Here is a 24,673-nt window from a genome sequence, read left to right on the forward strand (position 1 = left end):
TAAATTTACTGTAGACCATAATTCACCAATTTTACCGGCGACTAGAATCCCTAATTTTTACCAGAGACCACAATCCATCCGTTTTCTTACAACCAATTCACACAATTTCTACCACAATTTTTACACCAAAATCCTAACCACCTACCCGAAACCTCCGATCTATGCTCTTCCTGCTTCCCTAATAGTAGTGGTGGTCGTTGGTCCTTGGTCGGATATGGTTGGGCAATAATATAAAATAAAAATAAAAATAAATCCGAGCTCAAAGCAGGAAGGATATCCGTTTCAGTGGAGAGATTTTTTTCCTCTGTTTGTTACCGGGAAAGAAAGTCCATACATACATAAGCCTTTCTTGGTAGTAATATTATCGTATATTTCGTGTTGTTTGGCTCCTGCTAAGGAGATATTATTGGTGGAGGAGGGATAAGGATTTTTCAAATTGGGGGCAATTTGTAGTTGTTTCTGGGACAAATAAAATAGAGGAAGAATAACGAAGGAAATGTGGAGGAGGAGAAAGTAAAATGTGGGACACGGGAGAAAGTGGGATTCATACACGAAGAGAACGGCAGGGTTGTTTGTCAGGGAGGAATTTTGATCGGTTTATTTAGTTCACAAAGTGATCCGAATCAGAAATATTCCGTGTCACAAAATTGTATTACACATACGAGAGAATTATTTTAATCTAAATTTTGATTGGCAAGGATAAATTAAAACCACAAGCTTAAATCAACTGGCGTAAAATTGCAACACTTGTGTCTTGGTTGTAAGAAAATTTGGCAAAAGTCAATTTAAATGAGAAAAATATCAGGGAGAGCAATGCTTAATCAGTGAAATTCGAATATGTAAGTATAAATTCGTCAAAATATAATGGTTAAATTCACACAGTCCTTGGTAACTTGTAAAATCCTGACGTTTTATAAAATAATATGACCAACTTTTTCTAACTAAAAAGAGGCGTTTGATCTACACAAATTTGTGACCTAATTTTATTTTCCTCGCAAATATTGGAAAAATCTTGTAAAACTTTATACAATTTACGGATTTTACAAAGTTACGAAACACTTCGTGAATTACCTACAAGGACAACAAAAATGTGACAAACTCTCCCCCCCCCCAAAAAAAATACAAAAAATTCCCAAAATTCCCGAACCCTGTCCCTTTACACACACCCCTTATACCGAGGTGATTACTACCCACTGATGCCCATAGTAGGGACACATACGACCCAAAGTAACTACCCGAATTCCCCTCCACTCCAATTTGTAGGAGCCATAACGGATATATTGGATTTGGTTTTATGCTTTCACAGGCTTTTTAAATTTGAACGACTCTCCATCCTCGAAACCTCGTGTGGCCAACTACGGCCTGATGGATCAGATCGCTGCTCTTCACTGGATAAAGGAAAATATCCGAAATTTCGGCGGAGATCCGGATTCCGTAACGCTAATGGGCTACGAGGCGGGAGCAGCTTGTATAAATTTCCTTATGTCTTCACCCACCGTCACGCCGGGTAATAACCGTTACATTTTGTACATATTCTTCTATTCTCAGATTAGGCAATGAACAAAGCGATGAGCTCAAAAACCGGGGAGAAATGGACCATAATCTAATCATGAAGGAGATGCCCGAGAAAGTAGTTAAATAACGGGCGGAAATTATAATGGGGGGAGAAAGCAATAATAATTTTTATGGGTATGTTATTATTTTTTCTATTGAAAGTATGACGAGGAGAAAAAAGGGGGACATTTATTAAATCGGAGAAAGTAGGGGGAGAATATTTTCAAAATTTTGAAGGTTTTTTAACAGTTTTTATTAATGGAATTATGTGTAGAATGTTTATTTTCAATTTAAAATTTTTGTTACATTAGCGTCATTAATTAATATCAATACTTTGACTCGATATAATTAATTTGTATAGTACAAATCTAAAATTTATCTTAGCATTAGCAAATAAAATTCTTCAATTTTTAAAATTGGCGTCATTACTTTACCCAATCTGAAAAACTTTCTTTAACGTGAACAATTTAGAAACACTTTTGTAAATTTTGTAATTTTATGAATTTTTAAGTAATAGTTTTTATGGGTATAGGCTATTTTGCGCTATTTTGTTCTATTGAATGGGGGGAAAATTTTGAAACTTTGTTACGCATGAATTTAATATTTTTTAATGATTTAATTTTGTAAATTTTATGCAAAATGGTTATTTTCAATTCAGAATTTTCTTCCATTAGCGTCATTAATGTCATTACATGGAAACATCGACATTTAAAATTGATCTTGGCAATTAAAACTCGTCAGCTATTAAAATTGGCACAATTGCTTTGCAAAATCTTTACAAAAGATCGGAGAAAGTATAAGGAGAAAAAAGACAGGAATTTACCAGTTTTATTTTTCAATTTAATTTTATAAAATTTATGCGAAATGGGCATTTTCAACTTTCAATTTTTCTTAAATTGGCGTCACTAATGTCAGGTTATGACATTAGGACCTCAGTCATCTTAAATTGATCTTGGCAATTAAAATTCGTCAGCTTTTAAAATTGGCACAATTGCTTTACAAAATCTTAAAAATTTCTACTAAATTAGCAATTAGCATGGAATTAAGTAGAAACAGTTTTGGAAATTTTATAATTTTATAAATTTTAAGCCAATAATAATTATTATGGGTATACAAATATTATTTTTTTCTATTCACGGAGTAGGGGAAAATGTTGAAAATATTTAAAAACACATTTTTTTAATATTGAAAAATTCGATAGAACGGAACGAACTAAAGTATGGCTTTATTATTCAGCTTCGAGTATGCCAGTTTTAATAAAATAATTTTAAAAAAGCTTGCTTAGGCGAGGCGCTGCTAAAAGTGAAAAACAAGGCCTCTGGCATATCTTTTAAATATCTCGTACCTTTATCATTGTAACAGGAGTTGGTGGCTTTGTCTCACCGCAAGGCCAAACATTTTTACCGTTTACCATACCACGACGTTTATTACTTACACTTTCTGCTAAGATATTCAATTATTGCTAATTAAAATTGTATCTATATGTATAAACGCTTAAACAAACTTATTGCTTCGAAAGGGTTATAAAATTGAGTGGATTTTGTAAAATTATTATGCAGAGGACCAATATGATCAATAATATTTATTTAGCTCATAATTAAATTCGATAGTTAACCAGTAATTCAGGTAGCTAATAAAATTTGATGGATGTGCACAATTTTCAATAGGTGTTATGCAAAAAATTAAGATGCCGACGCACGAATAACAACGCGAGGGTATTTCCTAATTTTATTTACATATTAAAACAACTAGTTTTCAGTACGAACTAAAAAGTGATAAATGATAATTTTGACGTAAACCCAGATTAGTTAGGTTCTTGAGAATATATTCTTCATTACTAGAGGCTTGGCGTAAAATGTTTGGCCTCGCGGTGATGCAAAGTCACCAACTCCTGTTACAATGATAAAGGTACGAGATATTTAAAAGATATGCCAGAGGCCTTGTTTTTCACTTTTAGCAGCGCCTCGCCTAAGCAAGCTTTTTTAAAATTATTTTATTTCATGAATTTTAGGTGATGCACATTTTCAAACAATTAATTGCACCTCAAAATTGTTAAACTTTTTGAAGACCGAATGTCTTGAATCTTTTTCATTACAAAATTAGTTGAAAATATGTACAGAGGGTCGCAAGATTAATTTAAAAACGGATTAAGGATCAATAATCCAAATTTTTAAATTAATTTAGCAGAAAATAATTTTTCAGATATTAGGTTTTACGGGGATTAGTTATTTCACGAGAACAATCTGGATTAGGGAGGAAGATTATTTAATCTGGATTAGATTATAAATTACAAAATGAACTTATAAACATTTAAATCCAAAATATATGCATATAGGATGTTCAAATTTAAAATATGTAAATTTGACAAATACTTAAATACACTTAAATACAGTACTTAAATATAAAATTATTGAAATTTGAATTTGCAAAAGAATTTGTAATTTTTTGTGCGATTGGCCAAAAATGGAAATTACAATTGACCAATTAATTTGGCAAATTGCCTAACACAACTACTTGTATTTGGAAAATTGTTATATTGATAGCTAGTAGCAACCAACTAGGAATATTGTAATTTTTGGTTAGCAACATGAATGGTTTCAGATGCTTCCATCAAAACTTTTTCAGTTTTGGACCGATCTCAGTCGGATTTGTTTTAAATGACGCACAACCGATTTCTGCATGATCAAATCAGGTTTTATGCATATAGTCCTTTGACAGAAGTGTCTCAAATTTTGATTGTAAAGTTTCAAATCCAAATTTGAGAGCGAAGAATAAAACTTTTCTATCGGGCATATTGAAAAACCACATCTCCTAATTCTCCTCTGCACGATTGCTCTTTACGCCATTTGCGTAGGATTAACCGTTTAGGCTCTAGCCTCGCTGACAGTTTCAAAGGGTGTATACGAAAGCATACCTAGGCTTCGCCGTAACCATGGTGACGCTTTTTTGCGGGCACCCATTGTTACTTTTGCCTCACCTAAGAAAAACGGAATTTTTTTGGGAAATTTTTGAATTTTGAAAAATGTATGCACAAGACAGAATTTTCCCACATTAAAGTTATTATCTCAAGGAAAGCTTTAGCACCTAAGCTTAACACTTGCAATAAAAACCCGCCAACTGTAGAAATTGGTGCTATCACTTCACAAAATCTGATAAACTTTCGTTTACGTGAATAATTAGGATTAGAGAGAGAGTTTGGTAATTTTAGAAATTTTATTAATTTTAAAGCAATAATTTTTATGAGCATATTGATAAGGAAAAAGTAGTATGAGGCGAAAAAGAGGGACATTTAATCAACGGGAAAAGAAGGAGGAAAAAGTTTAGAAACTTTTAGGCAGGAATTTAGCGTGTTTAAATATTATAATTTTCTCACATTTTTTTGCAGAATGTTTATTTTCAATTTAGAATTTTCGAATCATTATGTTCGGAATAAATACGCTAAGTTCGAGAAATCTCAAATTATATTTGAAAAATTACAATCCGCCAACTTTTATAATTGGCGCCGTCACTGTACAAAATCTTAAAATTTTTATTGGTGAATAATTAATAGGGGTAATAGTAGAATATAGTATATTATTCCATGAGAGATCTGGAAACAGTTTAGTAAATTTTTGAAATTTATGAATTTCAAACTAATTTCAATTTTATGCAAAATGATTATCTTCTATTTAGAACTTTTTTTTACATTATCATTAATATCGCTTCACCAGTATCTTAGGTTACAAGTACAATTAAAATTCGACAACTTCTAAAATTGACGCCATCAATTTACAAAATTTGAGAAACTTTCTGTTATGTGAATAATTAGCAGGGATTTAGAAACAGGTTAGTAAATTTTCTAATTTTATGAATTTCAAAGTACCTGCAAACTTTATGAAAAACTTAACTATCGAGTTAGAATTTTTAATAAAATATAAAATAATATCAACCTCGAATAAATCTCAAATTACAATCAGCCACTAAAATTCGAAAACTTTAAAAATTGGCGTCATAGCAACAACTTAATTATCAATTTATAATTTTTTTTATAGTACAAAATGTGTTAAAATATCATTCTTCATTGGATTTGAGACTTAACATTGTACCCTTTCAAAATTGGCGCCATTTACAAAATTCTAAAAACTTTCCCCCCAAAAGTGGCCAGCTACGAACATGGATTTAATTTGATTTAATCCACTACGACGAAATCCTTTCTCTCCCGTTTAAATAATAAATGGGTGAAAAAACACGAGTCTCGCTCAACTTTCACCAGTGTGATGACCACCATCACGAACTTTACTGTAGTCAAGTCACACCCGACAAGACCAAGCAAAACCCAGACTCGCTTTTCAGGCGGCCGAGCCAGTGGCGGCGGAAGTTAGTGGGGCACATGGGGACATAAGAATTGTGAGATAGAAGCAGCTTATTAACCTCTTTCGTACTACTGAGTTTTAAATAAAATTTCCCTTTGATACGATGTAAATTTCAGAATTACAGCTGATATCAACAAATTAAACTCTGTTACCAGTTTCCAATTTTTAAGTTTTTTTTACAAAAACAGGAAAAATTAGCTTTTTAACATTGTTCGGTATGGAGAAAATTCCAAAATTTGGAGAGAAAAATATCGAAAAAAAACACTTTACACCATCGAATTTTCCACGAAATACGGATTAAATGCTTTTTTAAAGACATTTGGGTGTCATGGTAATTTGTGCAGTATACAAATTCGTGTACTTTGTCGTTAAGAGGTTAAAATGGGGAAGATAGGATTTTTCTGAATTTCAGGGGGGCAAACGTCCCCCCACTTCCGCCGCCACTGACGCCGACTGGTGTGGACCTCTTGTCTCAATGTGTATCAAGTGTGCAATTGAATGTCCGCAAATCGAGTAAAAGTAAAGTGGGAAAGGGGGAAAGTTTGCTGGAGTGAAAGTGAAATTGTTTCAGGACAATGTTGAAAGAAAGAGAGAGAAAGTCAGCCTGATACGATCTGGGGTGCACGCTTAGAGATTTTTTGGTAGATTGCTACCAAATTGGGTCGTAGTTGCTGAGATGGTTATATTTTTTCATGGTGAAATTGAATGAAGTTTTGGTTGGAAATGGGCAATTTTTGTTAACAAGGGTTATATTTTTTCCAGTAATCTTTTTGTAGTAATTTTTTGCCAGTAATCTTTTTGTAGTAATTTTTTACCAGTAAATTTTTTAGCGGTAATAATTTTTACAAGAATGTTTTAAAAGTATTTTTTTACCAATAATTTTTTTCTAATAAATTTTTTACCAGTAAATACCGCTTACCGGTAAATTTTTACCAATAAACTTTTTATCAGAAATTTTTTATTACCATTTTTACCAATACAATTTTCTGCCGGTTAACTCAAATACAAGTAAAGTTTTTACCACTATTTTTTTACCGGCAGATTTCTACCAGCAAAAATTTTTTTACCAATGCGCTAATGTAGCTACCGAAATTTACAACTTTTCAAGTTTTCTAGTCTTCTTACAATGCACTACATTTTTCTTTACTAATTTAACACTTTCACTCGTCACGACACGGTGACGACACTTGCTCCCCACCGTTTTTTAGAGTGCCACCCTGCCATGTGTATGTAAGTGAGTGAGTGAAGTGCCAAATCAGAAATTCAATGGGGAAAGTTTTCTTATTTTCTAATAGACAAAGATGGAGAATGGTGTGGAGAAAACATGAATTGGCAGCGTAAAACACATGCACTAACAGCAAGACAATGTCGCAAAAAAAGTGTGTAGGAGATTCTCCTTTAACTGAACGGAAACCAAAAAACCTAAATATTTTGTAGGAACAAAAACTTTCTCCTGCCCCAAAAAAAGCGTCGCGTTGCATAATTTTCCAAACTTTAAACGTTTCCGACATTGTTTGAGGAGCAACATTGTTGATGCGAGTGACTTTTTGTTTGGACGACGGATTAAAAATTGGTCCAGTTTCTTTTGTTGGGAAAAGTTGCAGAATTTTATGTAACATTATACAACAGGAATTCCATAGAAAATGAGAAAACTGGGAAACTTCGGGTGGCCCGAGGAATCAGGGTGGAAGTTTAATATTTCTGAATTGAAGTTGGTAACAAAATCGTCACCGCCGATGTAATCACTTCACTAAATACCACCGAGTGGTGGTAACAATAATTTCCGGGAAATTTATATTCGTCACTTTTTAGTTAAGAATTGGTTAAAATGTGGTAAGAATTTTGAATCTCCCAAAAATTAGTGATACTTTTCGATGTTTCATTGTTGTTTGGATTTATTTGGTTGTTTAGATGATTAACAACAGTTGCGTGATTACAATCCGGTGATAAAATTAATGTTTCCACTTTCACCACATCTGCATAATTTCGAAATTGGAAAATTTGCCGTTTTTTTTGGGAATGCTCCTAGCCAAATATGAATTTTGTTTAAATCTCGCTTTGAATCAAACAAATTTAGATAAAGCCACTGGGTGCGAAATGAGGTTGCAATCGAAGCGATTAAAGTACACGTTTTACGATATCTAATTGAAGAATTTTGCATTTTTTAGGGAAATTGAGATTTTCGATTTCAATTTCCAATTCAAACCTGAATTTCGGAGAGGCTCAGAGCCTCATACGGGGACGATTTTGTTACCAACTTATTTTTAGTGTGCTTATACAAAATTTGTGCAACATATATGAAAATTTTCAACCTAATTTTTAAGTGAGATTGGAACCTATTAATAGTTCTCAGACACACATGTGCCCAGTTACATAAGACTGATTCCGACAGAAAAACTAGTGCACTCGTGTATTTATGTAATCCCATTATTTTGTGACGGTTACTTACCCACCGAGCAGAGACAGATGTCCCGTTTAATTTAAAATTCTTTTAGTGAAAATGTAGACGACTTGTAATAATTTCTTGCGTAATTTTACCAACTTGTTACATAAGTTTGAAAAATGGTTGTTGATTTTTTTTACAGGATTATTATTTTGTAAAATGGCTCTTCAATTTCTTTACAGGATTATTAAATACTTTGAAAAATGGTTTTTTAATTTTTTATTTGATTATTAAATAGTTTAATAATGGCTATATTTTTTTAAATGATTATTAAATATTTTGAAAAAGAGTTGCAGAATTTGTTTAAAAGGATTATCAAATATTTTTGAAAACTGGTTGCAGAATTTGCTTAAAAGGATTATTAAATATTTTAAAAAATGGTTGCAGAATTTGTTTGAAAGGATTATCAAATACTTTTGAAAAATGGTTGTTGATTTTTTTTACAGGATTATTATTTTGTAAAATGGCTCTTCAATTTCTTTACAGGATTATTAAATACTTTGAAAAATGGTTTTTTAATTTTTTATTTGATTATTAAATAGTTTAATAATGGCTATATTTTTTTAAATGATTATTAAATATTTTGAAAAAGAGTTGCAGAATTTGTTTAAAAGGATTATCAAATATTTTTGAAAACTGGTTGCAGAATTTGCTTAAAAGGATTATTAAATATTTTAAAAAATGGTTGCAGAATTTGTTTGAAAGGATTATCAAATACTTTTGAAAAATGTTTGTTGATTTTTTTAAAAATTTTTTATAAGATTGTTTCATCAGTCAAGCTTAAAATTTTACGAACTTGCTACATAATTTTAAAAATGGTTGCTGGATTTTTATAGGATTGTTATTTTGAAAAATTGTTTTTTAATGTTTTTACACAATTTTTATTTTGAAAAAGGTTATTGAATTTTGTACAGGATTTTTAATTTTAAAATACGGTTGTTGAATTTTTTCCTTATTTTTCTTACAGGATTATTTCACCGCTCAATCTTAATCGCTGGGTCGTCTCATTCGCCCTGGGCGTTGATACAGGAACCTTACTTGGCCGGTCAGAGTGTCGCTGCGGCGTTGAATTGCTCAGTAAATAATAATTCGTCGCTGCTCGGTGGAGATCATAATTTGGGAATTGTGCCGACCACCACGACGACTGCAAGTCCCCACAGCCACGCGTCCGACCCTGTCCTGGAATGTTTGAAGACGAAACATTTTTCAGAATTTAGCAAATTTTCGTTACCGAAATTCTCCGTGGATTTTGGACCGAGTGTGGATGGGATCGTGATAAAGCCAAATTTTAGGGTAAGTAAAATAACGAAACAATTCATGAAGGGTTTAGTAACTTTGTAAAATTTGTAAATTTTATAAAATAATTTTACAAACTTACGAAATTAAAATTAATTTTACAAAATTACAAGACCTCCTTGATCTTAGAAAGCTTGGAAACTTCGGAAAAGATAGTCAGTCTATAGAATTTATGGATTTTATAATGTTACCAAGGCCTGCGTGAATTGCCTCAAATTAAAATTTGCCAAAATTTTTTATCTATATTGGATAATTAAAAAATGTCAGTTTGGACGGTACATCTGTAACGAGGTTTATGGAATTATGCATTTTACAATTTTTCAAAAGGGCGTCAAACTTTGACTAATAAGACATTTTTTGTTTTTCAATTTTTTGACAAGCGGGAAAAAGGCATATACATATTTTTTCCCCAAAAAAGCTTTTTGAACACTCTGTTTCTGAGAAAGTTTACAAAAATTTGCAAGTCAATTTCCTTGGAAATATTTATTTGTAAAATTGTCCAAAAGTTTGTAAGTTTACAGAATTTACGGATTTTGCAAAGTTACAAAGGACTGTATGAAATTGTCTTAATGTAAAATTTTGTTTTCTCGTGGGATCGTATCTGTAATGAGTTTAGATTGTTTTAATTATTTCATTTTACAATTTCCAAATCGGTGTCAAACTTTGTCTATTTTTTTCGAATGAGAAAGGTTTGGAATTTTTTATTGAAATGTAAATTTTAATCGTTGTGGGTATCACGATTCCTAAAAAATTTATAATCATAATTTTTTCGGATAATAAATATCTAAAGTTCAAAGTTAAAGAATTTCCTGGGGGTTAAATCAATTACTAAAGAGATAAATACTAGTAAAAAAATTAAAAAAATCTATTTACGATATTTATTCAAGTCGGTGTCGGAAAACGAAATCTACACGAAGTTCTATCCAATTGTTGGTTTTACAATGTTTCAAAACGGTATCAAACTTTAACTGATATCACATTTTTTGTAATATGAAATTTTTTAATTTTTTGGAAGTTTGATTGCGAGCATGAGTTACTGATTTTTGCCGTATTTATATATTTATTATAAAGGTAATTCACTGGAATACGAATCTATAATAAGTCTAACGAAATCATAATTTTACTATTCTTCACAACGGTTTCAAACTTTGACTAACATCACGTTTGAATTTTTTCTGCAATGAGAAAGGTTTGAAAAAAATTTGCAATATCGATAGGAATTATGTGATTTCAGAAATATTCACCAAGCAAAATTTCTACTTAATTTAATTCGATTGAAGAACAAGTTTGATAAATAATTTTCAAAAAAGATCAGATTGCCAATTGAATAAATTTTTTTATCAATTTTTTTGTCAAACAATTTTTTTTCAAACCTTTCTCACTGCAGGAAAAACTAGAACACGGATAAAAAATTCAAAGTTTGTAACCGTTGTGACAAAATGGTAAAATTGTAATTTCTTAAAATTATTGTTAGTATAGATTCAATTGGCGTTCAATTACCAAAATTTCCAGTGAATTGATGAGAAATTAAGGAAACATTAGTAATAACCACATTAAGATTTGTGATATTTATTCAAGAATGTACTTATCAGTGACACTTATCGATGTCAACGATTCCAATCTATCAAAGTTTTTTACCATTAATTCTGTATTTTTTTTCAAAAACGATATCAAACAATTTATACAGTTTTGAATTGGCGAAAGGTTTGATTTTTTTGCATATAATTTAATAACGTAGACAAATTTGGAAAATATTATAAAAAAATAAGTTTATAATTTTCTGAAGCGAAATTTATACTTAATTAAATGCATTTGAAGTTTTACTTTCATAATTTGCTGAGAGTTTAATAATTTTCTAAAAAGATCAAACCGAAGAAAATAATGTGAAGATGGTAAGCATATTAAACTTTAAGATATTTACCATTGTTCAACAACAACATGTCACCTGTAATAAGTGTTTTTTGTTAATTTTTAACTTTTTTTAACACTGGTATCAAACTTTCACAGTTTGCATAAAATTCAATTCAATAAGACAGTGAAACAAACTGCGTGATTTTGAAAATATTTATAATTTCAAGCGTCTGAATTTTTGAGAAATTCAGTGTTTCATATGAAATGGGAGTATTCTAATTTTTGGTAATGCTTAATGTTTAAGAAGCGATAACATCAAATGACTGCAATACACCGAGGCAATTCACGCAGTCCTTGGTAACATTGTAAAATCCGTAAATCCATTAAACTTACAAACTTTTACAAAATTTCACAAATATTCTTTAGGAAAATTTGCTCATAGATTTTTGTAACATGGCGCAGATTTTTGTAACATCACGGGCGTCTCTTTATTTTGTACAAGTTTGCAAAATTATTTTACAAAACGCACAGATTTTATGAAATTACCAATGACTGCACGAATTCTGTCATAATTAAAATTTTGATTTTTGATTTTTTTTAAAGAATTATTCTGTTGTTAACAAATTGACAATCGAGACATCTATTCCTTTCTAAAGGCTAAAGCTACTAATGTTTTGTAAAATGGCGTCAAACTCATTAGAAATTTTTTGTAAAATGGCGTTAAACTCATTAGAAAATTAATTCTTATTATGATAACTTTTTAAAATATCTATTTTATGAAAGTAAAAATGATCTCGCTGGAAGATATTTTTAGACTGATGGTGATTTTTATTAAACAACTTGGTTTTAAGGTTTTGACAGTACATAGGAGACATTCATACATATGTAATAATATGTGGTTAGAAGTGACCATACAAACTACGCAGAGTTATGCTCAAACGAAGTGTCCCTTCTAGTGAGGCATAAAAACAAAAGGACCCTTTTAATCCCTTGTCCTGGGAAAAAGGTTGGAAAATGCTCAGCCCTCATAAAAGTCGACAAACTTAAAAATTGATAAATATGGAAAACTTTGTTAACATGCATATTTTAACATCCTCCCTCAATTTTTAAAGTTCAATATCGGCAGTTTCCACTGGATTTGCCCTAACCGAAATTACATTTGGCCGGCTTTTCAGAAAAAGGAAAACACAAAGAGTGGCTTGAGCAACTATTATTAGTATGCAAAGGGTTAAGATCCATTCCATTGTTGACCAGGCTGGTTCATTGCTTGTGTGGTAGTGGATTGACCCTCCTTCGTCAGTGGAACCATTGATCATCAGACTGGTCCAGTTGAAACTAGGCTGCAAGTGCCAGTTGGCTTTCATCGTGAATAGTGGGTCGACTACCTCTTGGTGAACAAGGCTGGATTCAGTTCCTGAAAATTCAATATCATTTATTTTAAAATTAGCATTCATTGGAAGGATGAACACGCTAGCAGGGCATTGTTGCAGCTTCCTCTCAATGGTAATATTGGACCCAGGGCAGTAGATATGATATTGTCCGTGGTGTAGTTTGATTTGTACAAAATCCCATGGTTCAGCAAGGTTCTTGTCATAACAGTGGTCTATGTCAAAGTGATTGGAGTTCTTTGTTTTCGCTGTTTGCGTGCATCCTCGAGTGGGCGAAACAATTAGGTCGGGGGTTGTAGGCTCCTTAACATTGATGGAGTATACGCAGTCATCTTTCGTAGAAAGGATGGCATTATGGGGTCCCTTGTACTTTAGAACGCAGGTTTCATTCTTCCTTTCAACTTTGAGATCGAAGGAGTCTGGCTCGATGAGTTGCAAATCTTTGTTAATTTCAGTTGCTGTGAAGTCCACATACAGCTTGGTTCTGTCATCTGATATTTCGCACTTTTGAGATTGTGCGAAGCTGACTGGGCAAGCATCACCACAGGGTAACGTGAAATTAAAGAAATCCATTAGTGGTGCGTAAACTTTTCCTCGCCGCCACTGTCTTGTTGCTTCTCTAATTATTTCTCTACCTATCATGAGGCGACTGGTAAGGTAGGCAATTGCGAAATTGGTGTCAATGGATTTTCCCTTGAGTTCGTCGTGATCAAGCTGATGTAGCTGAAGCTGTTCTAGTGTAGCATTTAGGCTAACCTTAAGCTTCTCAATCTCTCTTTCCGATATTTCCACGCGACGTTCCAATTCATCCAGCATCTCTCTTTGTTCCGCTACTGTTCCTTGCAAAGCAGAGATTCTTCCAGTTTGAACAAACGAATTGATTGCTCCACCAACTGATAAGCCGGCTACAAGGACAGTCACACCAATTATTACTCCAACTGCAAGTAATTAGAGGACTCTCTTCACTCTTCGTCCAATCTCTCTGGTATGTCGCGAATTAATATGATCGGAGAATTTTCTTTTAGGGCACATTTTTTCTAGCTCATCCAGGAACATTTCGTCGTATATTTTGTTACATTTCTCGGTTGCATAGGCACTTAAATCCTTATGGAGTAGATCCTGTGTTAAAATTTCGCACGGGTTCATGAATTTGACGAGCAAGTGGACTTGGTTATATCCCGTTGTAACTGGGATTGGACTCTTTTTCCATAGTAAAGGGATCGCATTCTGATGTGTCACCCCACAAGCTTGCGTAATAAACATAAGAAGGATGGTGAGAAGGCTCATCAGTGAGAAGTTGGCTTGGAGGGGACCTCTCTTTACTTTAGTTGGGTTGTCCTTGCTCTCCTTTGTCTCATTTCTTTCCATACTGAGATCGTGTCTCATCTTGAAATGCTGGGTCTTCAGTAGTGGCTTAGTTAATCCATCTGCAATTTGTTCACCGGTATGTACATATTCAATTGCCAACTGTCCTGTACTAACTAGCTCTCTTGTGTAGTGGTACCGGACATCGATGTGCTTGGATCTTGAGTGCATCTCTGGATTTTTGACCAATTTTATTGCACTCTGGTTGTCAACATGAATTATTGTTGGGGACTCTTGTGGGAATCCTAATTCTTCTAGAAATCGTCGTAACCAAACGGCTTCACGCGCTCCAGAAGCGAGAGATATATATTCACTTTCCATTGATGACATTGAGACAATGGGTTGCTTTTGGCTTGACCATGAAATAACGCTGTCATTTAGCATGAAGACAAAACCTGTTGTAGATTTTCTATCCATCTTGTCGGAAGCATAATCTGCATCTGTATATCCCCTGAGAATCATATCCTCACACGGTTTGTATTTGATTCCGAGTTCCTCGGTGCCTTTTAAATAGCGGAGGACTTGCTTTGCAGCTTTCCAGTGAGTTTCGTCGTATGCGTGCATAAACTGAGACAGGCGGGACACTGCATATGAGATGTCAGGGCGTGTGCACTTGGCTAGGTAAATTAATGATCCAACGAGCTGTCGATACGGAAGGGTCTCGTTTATTGTTGCGGCTGGGACGAGTTCTCCTGCATGAGGTTGCATCGGCACATTCGTCATGTTGCACTCCAGCATATTGTACTTTTCAAGCAGGTTACGGATGTAAAAAGGTTGTGACATGTATATGGTCTCCTTTAGAATCCCGTAGAGATAGGCTGTCTGGACATCCAGCTGTGCGATATGCATTTTCTTTGCTGCAGCTATACTTAGTAGAAGTCTTATGGACTCGTACCGAGATACGGCGGAGAATGTCTCAAAATAGTCGACGCCTTCTTTCTGTCTATGCCCTCGTATGACAAGCCGGGCTTTAAATCGATCAATTGTTCCATCCATTTTACGTTTAAGTTTGTATACCCATTTACTGTCAAGCAATCTTGCATTGGCTGGCCTCTTCACGTATTTCCAAGTCCCATTTTTCTTATGACCTTCAATCTCATCTTGCATTGCCTTTATCCATTCTTCCTTCTCTTTAGACTCAACGGCTTCTTTATAAGTTGAAGGTTCTTTGTCTGCATAAATGGCATGAGCTTGATATCTATCTGGTTTCTTAATTTTAGCTCTGTCTCTTAAATTGCGAGTGGTTCCTGATTTTTTACTTGTTTCAGGCAAGACAACACGTGTCGTCCCTTGCGATGGAATGCGAGCCGTGTAGTCTCCTTTTTCAGTTTTAACTTGGACTTCTAATTCGTCACCCATTTTCTCGTTGTCAGGTTGTACTGGCTGTGGGTCAACTTGATCAGGCTGTGGGTCCTCGGGATCGTATTTCTCCTCGTCCGTCCATTCTGCATCATCTTGTGCATCATCTTGTGCATCATCTTTTGCATCATCTTTTTCAGATTTGGATTCATCAGGTTCATCTCTTTCTTCTTCGCCATGTATCATTACTGTCGGTTCAAAAGCTTCTTCGTGGAAAGATACATTTCTTGCCTCAACCACTTGTCCGGACTCAGGGTCGTAAAGACGATATTTCTTGCTCTCTGATGCGTACCCACACAGGATAAGTCGCTCTCCCTTTGCTCCCCAGACCGTCCTTTTCTGGGCTGGTATATGTTCAAATGCTACGCTACCAAAGACTCTCAAATGACGGAGTGAAGGTTTCTTGCCAAATATTGCTTCAAATGCGGTTATATTTGGACTTTGCTTGTCCAGTATTCGGTTGTGGACGTAGACGGTGGTGGCAACGGCTTCAGCCCATAAAGATTCGGGTAATTTAGCCGCCAGCAGAATAGTTTGAGCACAGTCTTTTAAAGTTCTTATTTCACGTTCGGACCTCCCATTCATTTCTGGATTGTAGCTGACGGTTGTTTCATGAATTATTCCCCGGTCTCTGAAGTATGATGCCAAAGTAGAATTACAGAATTCTCCACCATTGTCTGAACGGCATATCTTGACCTTTCTTCCTGTTTGATTTTCCATAAATTCAATGTAGCATTTGATACAATCCTTGGCTTCGTCTTTGCTCTTGAGAAAATATACAGTGCGGAAGCCAGTAGCATCGTCTTTCAAGAGTAAGAAATATTGAGCTCCTCCCAGGGATGCAACAGGCATTTTTCCGGCTAAGTCCATATGGACCATTTCTCCTGGTTTTATCGTTGCATTTCTTGTTGCGGCTGGAAATGGCTTTCGAGATTGCTTCCCAATCTCACAGTCTTCACACATAATTTTATGTGACACGGCCTCCAGGTCAATTCCACGAACTGCGTCTTTCTTGATGGAGTCCACCACATAGTTCATATTAATGTGTGTCAAGCGTTGATGCCATAGTTTAGCATTAGTCACGGGATGCATGTATGCAGCAATAATTTGTGAAGTGGGACGAAACTTCATGACATACATATCATTTTTGAACTCGGCAATTGGCCCCTTAAACCGTCCATCCTGATAAAATGTTGCTCCATTCTTGTCACGGACGATGGAGTACCCTTTCTTAGCCATTGATCCCTCAGAAAAAAGGTTGACAGCCCCTTGTATGTACAACACGTTATCTATGGTACATTCCTCCCATATGCCGTTGATGTAAGCGTCAAGTGTCACTGTCCCTTTTCCTAGTGCTTGTGTAGCCCTTTTGTCCGTTAGGAAGACTGACTTGGGAGTGTCAAACTCTTCATATCTTGTAAACCATGCCTTATCTCCACAGACATGCTGGTTAGCTCCAGAATCGCTTAGCCACACTTGTTCAGTCACGGGTGCTTGCATGGGGGTTTGTATTGCATTTAGCATGAACGCTTTCCCAGGGCTTCTATTGGCTTGTGCGGGATTATCTGAAGGTTTATTGCTCTGATTTTGTGGATTACTCCTGCATTCCCTTTTCCAGTGGCCCTTTTTCCCACACCCATGGCAGGTTATTGCCTTTTTCAACTCTTCAATGCTCTGTTTCTTCTTGCCTTTCTTCTGGTCATGGGTCAAGAATGCCTTTGCTGCATCTTGATTGGTTGCTGCTGGTTTGGATTCCTTCCTCTCCAACTCCTCCTTCGTCAGACGGGCAAGTAGCATTATCATGCTCTGGTCCTTATCCGGAACGCTGTCCCATGCCTTTTTGAAGGCATTATACTCCTCGTCGGGGAGACTTGAGACAATCTTTGTGACAATGGATGCTTCAGGCATGACGACTCCAATTTCATTTAGTCTTCTACCCAGCTCTTCCACCTCTGCAAATGCTTCAATCAATGACTGACTCTTGCCAATTTTGTAATTGAAGAATCTAGCCATGGTATGTTGCTTGTTAAGCGAGCTTGAATCTGAATTGATGCTTTTCAGCTTGTCAAACATTGCTTTTGATGTAGCGCAGTCATAAATATGATTTGTTTGAGTGGCACTGAGAGTGGGGACAATGATGGATTGTGCTTGTATATCCTTCTTATCCCATGCTGGCTGTTGTGCTTCATCTGCAGGTCGTTGGGTAGTGCCGTTGACCACTTCCCACAGGTCATGTGACTTGAGAAGTAAAGTTATCTGAAGTCTCCACCTCGCGTAATTGGTGTCGTCTAGCTTGACAATGTGCGTAACATCTATTCTTTTGATTGTTGATGTCATCTTGTCGTTGTGGAGTAGGGAAAGCAGAAGCGAAAAACAGAAATAGACTTGTTACCTTCTCTTTGCCTAATAAAGAGCAGTAGAATCGAAAAAGGTCGAGATTTGGTAGACGGGAACTCAGGATTTGGGTAGAGTGGTCGTCCTCAATAAAACTCGTCCTCGGGCGGAAGGTTCAGCTTCGGGTAGAGTCAAAGGGTTGATGTCTCTTGTCCAAACAATGGTCCAATTCACGGCACACTTTTACAGGCTTACTCCGTCCAGACTGGCACTGGGCAGTGGAGACTTACTGCTATTATTAACTGATGAATTGACCTTTTCACTTCACAACAATAACACTGATCTACTTCAGTTTATCAAGTGTTGAACAGGAAACAGTTCTTCTCGTTGTGAGACTTTAACAGACTCTGAGACTGGGGCACTTTTGAGACACTCAATGAGGCAGGTTGAGACCAACAATATGAATCATACAAACTAACGGCTTTGCTACCATGAAAGTAAAAATGATCTCGCTGGAAGATATTTTTAGACTGATGGTGATTTTTATTAAACAACTTGGTTTTAAGGTTTTGACAGTACATAGGAGACATTCATACATATGTAATAATATGTGGTCAGAAGTGACCATACAAACTACGCAGAGTTATGCTCAAACGAAGTGTCCCTTCTAATGAGGCATAAAAACAAAAGGACCCTTTTAATCCCTTGTCCTGGGAAAAAGGTTGGAAAATGCTCAGCCCTCATAAAAGTCGACAAACTTAAAAATTGATAAATATGGAAAACTTTGTTAACATGCATATTTTAACATTTTATTACTTCAAATTTTTGTACAAATCTATTTTTGCCAGCGCAACTAGCTAAATCCCATCCTTTTACCGCAAATGAAACTGTACATTGTACAATTTCCGCAAACCCATGTTTTCGTACAAGATAAGTAAACCTTATCAACACGGATTTAATAAAGCTACCAAGCATTGCGAGTAAAATTTATAAATTTGCCCGTTATGAAAATGTCACAATGACGTATCACAGACCTAATAAAACTTATCAAGTTAAGTTCACTATTTTTTACGATGGCGTTAAACTCATTAACAAATAAATTTGTATTGTGATATTTTTTAAGCATTTAATTCCTTACAATTTTTTAGAACTCTATTTTTTGCCAGTGTACATAACTATCTAAATCTCATCCTTTTTCCCGCATGAAATGAAACTTTACAATGTCCGCAATATGTTTTCATTTCGAGAATTGACTATTAAAATTTGTAAACTTACATCTTATTTAAATTTCTTCATTCATAACCTCAAATCTGATACACTTTCTGAAGTTAAGTTCGCTAATTTATTTTTTAATGGAGTCAGACTCATTTAATAAAATAATGTCTTATTTTGATAACTTTTTTGTAAATATTTAAGGTTTTCGAAATTTTTTGAAATATATTTTTTGCCAGTGTACGTACGCAACTATCTAAATCTCATCCTTTTGGAACTTTATAATGTCCACAAACCCATGTTTTCATTTCGTACGAGATACGAGTAAAAGGATTTTGCAAGATTGCAAAATTATATATTTTTTACAAAATGTAAGCCTTACTTTGAAGACATCAATAACCTGATATCAAAAAAAGTCATTTATACATTTTTAAAATTTATGTTTCGTCTCTCAAGTCAAACAAGTCGTTGCACAACAAGTATTCATTTTTGCAAAAATTGATTACAATATTTCAATACCAAGTTTCTCATTTCTCTAATTTATAAATTTTTGAGATTTATTTTTATTTATTCCTAAATTTTTGAACAATAAAATCCAACACGGATTTTGCAAGATTGCAAAACAATCAATGAATTGACTATATTACAATTTATAAATTTGCATGTTATTAAAATTTCACCAAAAGTATATCAAATTATATGACGTACATTTCACTAATTTTGAAAAAATGGCGTCAACCTCATTAAAAAATTCATTCTTATTTTGATAACTTTTTTTTAATATTTAAGTTTTCGGAATTTTCTGAAATATATTTTTTACCAGTGTAACTAACCATCTAAATCTCATCCTTTTGTCGCATGAATGAAATGGAACTTTACAATGTCCGCAAAACCCATGTTTTCATTTCGTACGAGATAAGTAAACCCCATCAACACGGAAATGCGTGTCGGGCCGAGTTAAGAATAGCCTTGGGTGAAATTACATCCCATTTCGAGAAGATGCGGAATTTGATAGCCTTTTGTAATTGGATGTCCACTTCTTGATGACCTAATTCATTCCGTTCCAAGAATGGTTCTGGTCGTCGTCGTCGTGAAGACCAGAATTTAATGAGGGGAATAAAGCAATCTGTCCAATCTGCGTGGTGGAGCAGGCTTTTGTTTTTGATCGGTGAAATCTTGAGAAAGGCGTATTCACGGCGTTTCTCTAATCAAAAATTGGGTTTAAAACGCACAGGAAATAATTTGGTGGCAGAACAACTAGAAAGAAAGTTTTCCGCAATTGTTTTTTATTGATTAGGAATTTTATAAAATTTTGAAACAGTAAATTAAAAAGATCGCTCGAATTTCATAATTTTTAGTCATGTAAAAAATTATTGTTTGGAAAAATTTACAAAACAAACGTTATGTTACAACGAGACGGGGAACACCTTAATTTGAAGTTTTATACATCAGATTATACAAAAATCTGAAAACGACATCGATTTGAGACATATTCCTCAAAATTTGTACGACATTATGTCAAAATATTTGACAGTATTCCTATCTTGTAAATAACGCAGGAACGAGCGCGGCTATAAAAAGTTTGGCAACAAATTCGGAATTATTTGCTGCTTATTAAGAATTTTGAAAATTTGGACGTTCTTGCTCTTCTGTAAATAATTCAGTAACAAACGTTGTTACGAACATGAGGTTTGATAACAAATTCCTTGGTCTTACTTTGTTACCATAATTTCTACACTTAAAAATCTGGTAGAGTCAAATATATACTCTACTCTGTACCCGTATTGATTTGGTAATAACTTAAAATTACGCAGCCACAATTCAAATTGTATTCAAATACAAAACTTTGAAACCTTTCGCATCACAAAAAAAATGCGAGATTAGTCAAAGTTAAAGCTTGATGCCGTTTAGAGAAATCGTAAAACCAACAATGCCCAAAACTCGTTACAGATTCGACGGAGACGTAATTACAATTTTACAATTCACGCAACCATTGGTAATCTTGTAAATTCCATAAACTTACAAACTTTTACAAAATTTTACAAATATTTGTGAAGAAAATTAGTCTACAAATTTTCCTAAACTTACTCAGATCATGGACATCTTGTCATTTTGTGCACGTTTATGAAATGATTTTACAAAATTTACCAATATTACAAACTTCCCAGTGAATAGCCTCAGAAAATCATTGATTTATTGAACAGTTTACTTGTGAAATATTAATTTCCTGAAGATTTTGTAGAATGATTATCTTAAAAGTTACATATGTAAATGATTTGAGTCACTAACAGTTTGCCAATTATAGTTATTCTGTTGCCAAATTTGTCACCTTGTTGCGAAAACAATTATTTAATTTCAAACCAGTTTTTGCAAACTAATATGTAAAAAAGGTCGAAATGCAGAATTTTCTTATTTTGACGTGAATACCCCCAAAACTCAGGCTTTCGTTGGTTTGCATAAACTCACAAACCTTACGAATTCCTTTGTTGATTTGATGGCACGATTAAACTGATGAGAAATATTCAATCTCTTTTTTTGCGTAAATTGATATTGCGAATTTTGCCTGTTTTTTTTGCAGCTCAACAGCCCCCCGCCCATGGGGAAGAGGGAAGTCGGGAAGAAGTACGACATCCTTGTGGGTTTATCATCACTGGAAAAGTTGACCGAGTTTAGTGAGGTGCGTCGTAAAATGATTAATTTTGAGAATTGTGTGTATGTATTTAATTTAATTTTCATGACGGAGCTGAGAGAAAGTGAAATAGTTTTCTTGCAAGAATTTCAGAATTTCAGAGCAGGGTGGGGAAATTTCCGAGGTGTGAAAGAAATGCAAGAAATTGTGATCAAAGTATTTATTTGTGGGATTTTACAAGAAATGTAAACTGTCAACTGTGTATTTCACTCTGTATTTACTGAAATTCGACCCACCTAAATGCTAAAGTTTGGCTTGTAAATTATTAAAAATTTGGAACATCGACGCTACGAGGAGACAAATTTCATTTTGACGAATAAAAATACAATGGAAGATGAATTACTTATTAGGTTTTATTAGGTTACAATTTCGGAAGGAGCAATTTGTAAATATGTTATTTGTTGTAAATTTCAATTATTTTTCTGTTTCTAATTATTTAATAATTTGTAGGAATTCCAATTTATAGATTTCTAATAACTTGTAAATTTATAAGCATTTCTTAATTTTGAGTAATTTCTAATCTTCCAATTCAAGTAATTCCTTAAATTTCTAAACATTTCGTAATTTTTCGTAAATTCTAATTTTCAGTAATTTGTCCTTTTCTAAGCATTTCTTTTCTTTTTCGGAATAATTTCTATCCCGTAATTTGACGATTTCTAATGTTTCCTAAATTTCTTAACATTCCTCAATTTTCAGTAATTCTTTATTTTGCAGTAATTTCTCAATTTCTACCAGTTTCATGAAATTTTTGCCAATTTCTTCCCAAATTTCACAGTTTCTTGCAAAATTCTTGCCACTTCCACAATTCCAACTTCGCCACCCTGTCTCATGATAAAGTAATGTCAATGTTATCTCCATTTTGATCTCCATGTTTTTACTGCTCTCGTCATTTGTTGAATGTCTCTTTCATCCAAGTTTACGACTAAAGTTTTCCCTATTCCACTTTCTTCCTCCTCCCTTCGCCTCCCGGAAACAGATGGATCTCGAATTTGGCTTCGAGTCCCATCGTCGTGACGCAATCTTGAGAACCCTCGTCCGCAACTCGTATCGCTACCATAGGAACGAAATTCTGGCCACTATCACTAATGAGTACATTGACTGGGAGAGGTGAGTAATTTCGTTTAATTATGAAACTCAAAAATTAATTGGGTAAATGTGTGCCCTAGTTTCTCATGAGGTTTTTATAATACAAATTTCTGTCAAAAAAATAAATGTGAAAATTCAGAAACTCTTTACTTGAATTTTATATTTAAACTTTGATAGTTGTTATTAATTTTTGAGATTTTCTTGCAAATAAATGCGAAAATTTTAACAAGAAAACTTTATTGTTGAAATTGGTCGAAGAATTTATGAAATTTTTACAGTAAAACTGAAATCAATTAAATCTAGGTAAATTATTTAGTAATTATTGAGACTAGTGGTCTCAACGGTGCGGTTCGGTTCGGTTCTTGGAAGAACCGGTTTCGAACCGAGAACCGGAATTGAAGAACCGAAACAGAACCGAACTATTTTTAGCTGGAACCGAACCGGAACCGGACCAAACCGTGACCGAACCGGCGGTTCGGGTCAAACCGGTAGTGTTATTAATATGCAATAAACAACAAACAATGCTAATTGACGTGTTTCTGATGAAATTTCACATACAAGCCAATAACTTATCTGTATTTAAACATGCAAATTCTAACACATGTCAACAGCAAAACCACTTATGTATTATTGACGTTAGAAAACAATTCCAAGTTTGGGGTGCAAGTGAATCAATGGAAATTTCATTTCGGAAACTTTGGGGGTGTAACTAAGTTGGAATTTCATTTCGGAAACTTTGGGGGTGTAACCAAGTCAAAATTCCATTTTGGAAACTTTGGGGGTGTAACCAGATCAAAATTCCATTTTGGAAACTTTGGGGGTGTAACCAGATCAAAATTCCATTTTGGAAACTTTGGGGGTGTAACCAGATCAAAATTCCATTTTGGAAACTTTGGGGGTGTAACCAGATCAAAATTCCATTTTGGAAACTTTGGGGGTGTAACCAGATCAAAATTCCATTTTGGAAACTTTGGGGGTGCAGTCACGTCAAAATTTCATTTCCGAAACTTTTGGGGGTAAAAATTTTGTTTAGGAAACTTTGGGGTGAAAATATCATTTTGGAAATATTGGGGGTGTAACCAAGTCAAAATTTCGTTTTGGAAACATTGGGGGTTTAACCAAGTAAAAGTTTCATGTTGGGAACTTTGGTGGTGCGGCCACGTCAAAATTTCATTTTGGAAACTAGGTGTATTTCGGGAAGTTCGGAAAACTTTTTCGAAAATATGATTAACTTCGCTAATTGATTTATGTATGAAGTTCGGTTCACCCCGAACCGGCCGGTTCGATTCGGTTCTCAAAGACTTGGAACCGGAACCGAACCGGTAATGAAAGTTTCGGTTCGGTTCGGTTCTCCGTATAAACCGGAACCGAACCGAAGCCATCGGTTCCGGTTCGGTTCTATGAGAACCGAGAACCGTTGAGACCACTAAATTGAGACGATTCACGCAGGTTTTGCATTGTTTTAAAAAGAAGAAAATGTACAAGTTTAAGACCGATCGAAGTGATTTAAAAAAAGTTGATCATTTAAAGTCTATGCAGATATACTCTTTCTTCTTGGGAAATAAATTAGGTTTTTATGAGTAACGATTGTACAATATTTTTAATCAATCAATTAATTAAGATTTATTTACATAATTACTCAATTTTGGACATAGATTCTAAAATTTTTGATATTTATATGATGAGAAAGTTGGAAATAATGAGGTGATTCATGTGGGGTTTGGTAACATTGTAAAATTCGTAA

The 24,673-nt window shown here is 34.3% G+C and overlaps 1 protein-coding gene across 3 annotated transcripts in view; it reads left to right on the forward strand.

Annotated features, from left to right (window-relative positions):
- The window catches only part of LOC110856380 (neuroligin-2), a 257,446-nt gene that overhangs the window by 217,998 nt on the left and 14,775 nt on the right, over positions 1–24,673 (forward strand). For all 3 annotated transcript variants that reach the window (XM_035856892.1, XM_035856893.1, XM_022104865.2), the window contains 4 exons: positions 1,307–1,507; positions 9,317–9,642; positions 21,733–21,831; positions 22,820–22,950. In XM_035856892.1, coding sequence (XP_035712785.1) covers positions 1,307–1,507; positions 9,317–9,642; positions 21,733–21,831; positions 22,820–22,950 — 757 coding nt within the window. The remainder of the gene's footprint in view (positions 1–1,306; positions 1,508–9,316; positions 9,643–21,732; positions 21,832–22,819; positions 22,951–24,673) is intronic.

The sequence above is a fragment of the Folsomia candida genome, unplaced genomic scaffold (genome assembly GCF_002217175.1).
Source record: "Folsomia candida strain VU population unplaced genomic scaffold, ASM221717v1 Fcan01_Sc015, whole genome shotgun sequence".
Taxonomy (NCBI): Eukaryota; Metazoa; Arthropoda; class Collembola; order Entomobryomorpha; family Isotomidae; genus Folsomia; species Folsomia candida.